General features: G+C 34.0%; 1 protein-coding gene across 1 annotated transcript; it reads left to right on the plus strand.

The window, feature by feature from the left end:
* The first annotated feature begins 3,638 nt into the window (after window positions 1-3,638).
* LOC110768454 (protein DMP2-like) lies at window positions 3,639-4,596 on the plus strand. Its single transcript, XM_021972183.2, has one exon. It carries the CDS (start codon window positions 3,855-3,857, stop codon window positions 4,458-4,460), a length of 606 nt encoding a protein of 201 aa, XP_021827875.1. The 5' UTR covers window positions 3,639-3,854; the 3' UTR covers window positions 4,461-4,596.
* The last annotated feature ends 1,887 nt before the right edge of the window (window positions 4,597-6,483 follow it).

Below are 6,483 nucleotides of genomic sequence, written 5' to 3' on the forward strand. Positions count from 1 at the left end.
GAAAGACTGATACTTCCTCGTCTTAATGCTAAAATTAGGTTCCCAAAAACTTATAATAATTACTTGAGCCGAATGAAGTGGTTTAAGAAGTAATATAACAAGATGTCTACGCTTATGCATAACAACTCTGGCTTTGGGTGGGACCCAATTGCAAAGACGTTCACTGCTAGTAATGAAGTATGGAAAGATTACTTGAAGGTGAGCTTAGTTCATAATCTTTTAAATATATTAATAGCTTACTAGTTTAGTACAATATATTATTTGCAATATATTAATAATGAATAATTTGTTCTTTGCTAGTCCCACCCAAGTCTAATAAGGGAAAGCACAAGGTTTTACCCTTATTTCAAGGTATGTGATAATTATCTAATTATAATATGTATTTTTCATAATATGGTTATTGTGATATATGAATAATTTTAGGATTGCATCGGAGCTATTGATGGTACACGTATTCCGGCAACGGGGAGAGGACGAGATGTAAGCAGTTATCGTAATCGTTATGGAAAGATATCACAAAATGTATTAGCAGCTTGTAACTTTGATTTGGAATTCATGTACGTTCTTAGTGGGTGGGAGGGTTCAGCTCATGATTCAAAGCTACTAAATAACATATGTTATGCATGCTAATTACATGCATTAATCATCCAATTTTGTGATAATTATTTTACGAGTAATGCTACTCTTACCACATTTTGTATATCACATTTCCATACCATATGATGTGGCACCTTACTTAGACATGCCACATCATTTAATTTCATTTTACGTTTTTTAATTTTTTAATTAAAAACCCTAGTAAAAAAAATTAAATTAAAAACCCTAGTAAGATTTTTTTTTTAAATTAAAAAAAATTAAATTTTAAGCTAAAAAATTTAGCTTGCCCACCCAGAGAAAAATTCCTGGTTCCGCTCTTGCTCCCACCGCGGCAGCCTCCTCCCTTCTTGCCCTTCCAGCCATTCTCCATTCTCCATTCTTTTAGTTGATTCTTATTGTATTTCTTGCAAATCATCTTTTCTTTCCTTTACTTTTATAAAGAATGATTTTATCTAATTGTTTCATTGAAAATTAATGGAGTCGAAAGGAAGAAAAATGTCTATATCATGTTAAGGGTTATGGGCCATTGTTCATGGCTGAAAGTTCTCAGATATATCTACGATGATTGGTCTTTTTCCTATTAATTGCATTGATCCTGCTGTATATTTTTTTTTAATTTACTTTTTTTGTATCTTTTGTGATGTTTTTTCCATTTGTTCTGGAAATTACGGACGAGGGAGAGGGAGGATGAAGGGTTTAGGGCTTAGAGGGACTTTCAAGAGGGAGGAGGAAATTGATTGGGGGAGACGAAGAGTGGTGGAGGAGGAGGACGCAAGAATATGAGAAATCTGACAAAGTTTATTATTATTTATAATTATTAAATATATTAACCGAAATGAATAAAAAATAAGATAACTTAAAATGAAATTAAATGAGGTAGAATATCCAAGAAAGGTGCCATATCATGTGGTATGGAAATGTGGTATACAAAATGTGGTAAGAGTAACATTATTCTTATTTTACGGCGTCATTAGAGAAAGTGAGTGAGTGATATGTCAGACAAATTATACATGCATTATTAAAGACAATTTAATAAAGACTAAGAGTAAATGTATACCATTATTAAGTTTCCAAGTACAATTTATTCCAAATATACTAATCTCCTTATACACGCTTCCACATATACGAGATGCTTTTTTCAAATCACGTACGCTACACGGGACTTATTATACATTTTATTTATTTTTTATGCACAGAGAGAGAGGTTACCTTAAACCGTAGATTAGTCTATTTGAAAAGAAGACTTGTGTGTCTATTTTTAAGGAGAAGAAATTATTATAAATTAAAAAAAATAAAAGATAATTAATGTGACAATATAAAATCAATCAGATCAACCTAATCTTCATCATCACATGTACTAACTTCCATAAAAAAATTAATTTCACATGCATGCATCACCACCACTTGTACTATCTACTTCTTTGGACTTGATCTTCCATCATTCATTCATATTATATTTGATACCTGGAATCATTGTTTTCAAAGGCATGCCTAAGTGCATGTCGGAGAGCACATCGGAGTGAGGCGGAAGAAAATCGCTTGAAGCATTCATCTATTTAGCAGGTTGTATGTTTAGTGTCGTGAAGCTTGGAGAGGTGTGGCAAGGCGTGGTGAGGTGGACGAAGGGCCGCTGTTCTGCAAGCAACTGCCAAAGGAAGAAGATGACTTGGTGTATTTTTTTTAGGGTACGTTGGTAATGAAACGACTTCGTTTCATATAGTTGATGAAACCCACTTTTAGTACTGAGGTTACTTAAACAAACTCACGTTCAGCATGCCTTTTTTATTATTTTTAAATCATGAGTTTTTGTTTTTAACAAACAACATGCTTAACGCCTCCACTGAAACACCACTACTTACCCTTTTATTTATTTATTTATTTTTTCTAAATTAATATATTAACATGGACCTCTCTCTCTCTCTCTCTCTCTCTCTCTCTCTCTTTCTCTCTCTCTCTCTCTATATATATATATATATATATTTATTTATTTATATTTATAGTATAACCCTAATATATGAACTGAATTGTGTTTTTGTTTTGATGTTGAATAAATATTTTAAATTTAGGGATTGATTATTATGCATGAATGAGACCATTAGTACTTATATATGATTATACTTAATACAGTATTAGGGTTCAATAATAATTAGTAGTAAAATTTAATTGTGTATTGTATTATTTATCAATTTTTTTTATTAAAATAAATTAATATTTGAAAGGCTTACGTTTCAATGCTTCAAGACTTATGCCTCACATAGCGAGAATAAAAACGCTTTGCCCTTACTCCTCGCCTTTCAAAACATTGCTTGGCATGCACAATTTGGACTACCTTTGTTGTTCCTTTTTATCGTGAGTTACAAAGTAGGAATAATGATCATGTACACAAATACATTGGATGGAAGTATTAGCACTTGCAGTTTGGTCTCCCAAAACATTAAAAACATTTTTAGTAAGAGAAGCATTGAAACTAACAGAGGATTGGAACTAACAGAAGCATTGAGAAAGATTAGGTTTAGCATTGAGAAAATACCCGAAAATTGAAAACTAATTCAATCTTTTTTCTACTCTCGCAGTTCTTTGTTCTTCACCCAGACAACTTATGTACAAAAACTATCAGACCAAAACTTCTCCCACAGCCGTTATTCCATCTTCCCCGACCTGTTTCCCTCTTCGTCGTCAATCCCTGCTCCTTCATTCATAGGAAGCCGCACCATCTCAGAACAGTGTTGTTTTGAACAACTTTGTTGTGTTGGTCTGTGCCTTTCTCTGACTTCGGTAGTTGGAATGGTGGATGGATGGGCCTTTCTGATGACTCATTCACAATGACTGTCCCATCCACAAGAACTTTAAAAAAAATCTTGCTTACAAAATTGAAAGGCATAGGGGGAGAATTAGATATTATATATTGAAATTGGGTTGTTAATGTGTCGATATGGAGAAAATTCAAGCAGAGGATCCGGATCCTTTATCCTAATCTTCTTTGGAGTACCAGCAAATTCAACAATATGTTATGTTTCTCTAAGCTTGAATTAGAAACAAAGTCCGCCCTTTCTAAAAGTAAACGACACCTTTGTAAATCAACACGACAAAACCATTTTTCAATTAACGTGAAAGCAAGTACTCTCTTTCATCACATAAACAAACCAACTCCCTCACTTTCTCTATAAATATATATACGACATATTTTTTATCAAAGAACCACAACACAACACAAAGAACACTTCCAATTACTCCCTCAAGAACACATTAATTCCCAAATGGGGGGTTCTACTAGCACTTCCTCCAATACAGTGTCATTGTTAACAACCCAAAAGAAAACTGTCAAAGACAGAACATTCAAAGCAGCAGGCAACCTCATCAAGCTCCTCCCCACCGGCACCGTCTTCTTGTTCCAGTTCCTCAACCCTGTCTTGTCCAACACTGGTCACTGCGCCACCGTCAACAAATTCCTAAGCGCCATTCTCATCGCCATTTCCGGTTTCTCTTGCTGTTTTGCTTCCTTCACTGATAGTTACACCGGCAGTGATGGAAAAACCCACTATGGGGTTGCAACAGCTAAGGGTCTTTGGCCCTCAACAAATTCCAACTCCGTGGACTTGTCTGCTTATAAGCTTAGGTTTGGGGACTTTGTGCATGCCTTCTTTTCCTTGATTGTGTTTGCAGTTCTATCACTTTTGGACACCAACACTGTCAGGTGCTTCTATCCAGGGTTTGAGTCCACTGAGAAGGTTTTGCTGCAGGTGTTGCCTCCTGTCATCGGTGTAATTGCCAGTACTGTTTTCTGTGTGTTTCCTAATAATCGCCAAGGAATCGGATACCCCTCCTCAAGTTCTGATTCTTCACAAGACTCAGACAAATCCTGAAGGAATTGAAGTATCTGTGCTTCTTGTTTAAATATGGCATTAGTTTTTGCTTAATTTCTTCTGTATCGATCCCTTTGGAATGTATGTAACAAGTTTCTATTGTGCACTAAATTTTCCATTTATGAATTACAACTTGATCTCAATTCTCAAGTAGTTTAATAAGAAAGATACACATGTTTTATGCCACTGGATAAGTATTGGACGTTGAAATTAACAACAAAAACTTAAAATACATTACATAGGTACCAAGTCTAACAGTAACTCTAAACACATTCTTCAAATTATAATCCTTGCCACTAACAATACGTTCTACAAGAAATTGGATCTTCTACGTACTGCAGATCATACATATAATTAAACCCATTTTCGCGTAAATGTCAACGCCATATAGGCATTAAATTCTTACATCAGCAAACAATCTATCTAGAAGGTTAGAAGATGAATTCTCATTCTCATCAAAGAAACCATTAGAAGCATGTTCGTTTCTGCACAAAAACTTCATCTTGTCTGTTTTACAGGTTATCTGCCACAACAAACTTGTTTGATTCCTATCATGGGTGGGGAATTTCATAAGTTGTGCACGAGAAGGATCGTAAAAGTTGTGCAAAATTACACCTACATGTGATGGGCATAAAAGAAAATATTCTCTAATTTCGCTAGGGTGTTGGTTTGCAGGTTAAAATCACTTTCTATTGAAGAGTAAAATAATCAATTTAGAAAGAAAGGAGTTTGTCTTGTATCAATACTAAAATCTTAGACTGGTATGCCAGCCAAAGTTCAAACAATTTTGGTCATCAAGGAAAGTTAAGTAATCTTATTGACTGATACTTGTTCTAATTTTAAGACTTCAAAACTAAAGGCCTACCTAATCCCACTTTGCCCCTCATCAGTTGAGCCAAGGCCTAGTGGACACCAGATAAAGTGACACCATAAGACTTCAAGAATTTATATTGGGGATGGAGAAAATTCATGATCATGAGATGAGGACCAGGGAGACAAGAAGGAAGGGCACACAAAACATATATCCTAAGATGGATTCTAGAAGAAGGGAAAAATGATGTCCAACCGAGAATCTAGAAGAAGGATACATTTAGGTTTTAATACTTCACTACTAAAAAAAAACCCCTTGCGCGACCAAACTTTGCGTGATGAAACAAAATTCGTCAATACAAATCATCGTCGCTCAAAGTCTTATGCGACTCAATTTTGCGCAACGAAAAACAAATCGTCGCGAAAAGTAACTTTGCGCGACGAATAATAGAATTCGGTGCACAGAGTTTTGCGCGACAAATAGTGATTCGTCTCGCAAAGTATTTACAAAAATAAAGAAATAAAAAATTATTTTTTAAAATTTTTGGATGCCTTTGCGCAACGAAATAATAATCTTCGTCTCGCAAAGTCTTTACTAAAATTTTAAAAAAAATTAAAAAAATTTTGGATGACTTTTGTGTGACGAAATAATAATCTTCGTCCTCCAAAGTCTATACTAAAATAAATAAAAAAACAAAATTATTTTGTTAGAAAAGTATTTTATTGTAGTTCGGATTGGGTTTTTGTTAGAAAATATATATTTTAAATTCGATCAAATTGGTTCATTGTATTCATATAGGGTCAAGGAATGTAGCTGTAAAAAATCATCAAAATCGAAATTGAAATAACCATTAAATCATGATTTTTCGTTTATAACCGTCGAAAAGTTTTGTCCTATTACTTGATCTCTGAATGTTTCTTTTTTCCGATTTTTGGTGTATATGATCTCGAAGTATAAACAAACAAGTTTGACGGTTGGATCGTTGAAACTAGTTTCGTAGAATGCGTATGCCATCAAAACAATATATTCACTAACAATTAAAAGTTTATAAACTTTCATTAAATACAATATAAGATTTTGTAGTATCCACTAGTGTAAATATTTTCAATTGAAGATCAAATTGAGTCATTGTATTCATATAGGGTCAAGGAGTGTAGCTATAAAAAAATCATCAAAATCGGAGTTAAAATAACCGTTTAATCGTGATTTTTG

This window comes from Prunus avium, chromosome 1 (assembly GCF_965620075.1).
Source record: "Prunus avium chromosome 1, drPruAviu1.hap1.1, whole genome shotgun sequence".
Lineage (NCBI taxonomy): Eukaryota > Viridiplantae > Streptophyta > Magnoliopsida > Rosales > Rosaceae > Prunus > Prunus avium.

Excerpts from the sequence above, each read along its gene's own strand:
- LOC110768454 (XM_021972183.2), top strand. The coding sequence starts at position 3,855 with ATGGGGGGTTCTACTAGCACTTCCTCCAATACAGTGTCATTGTTAACA.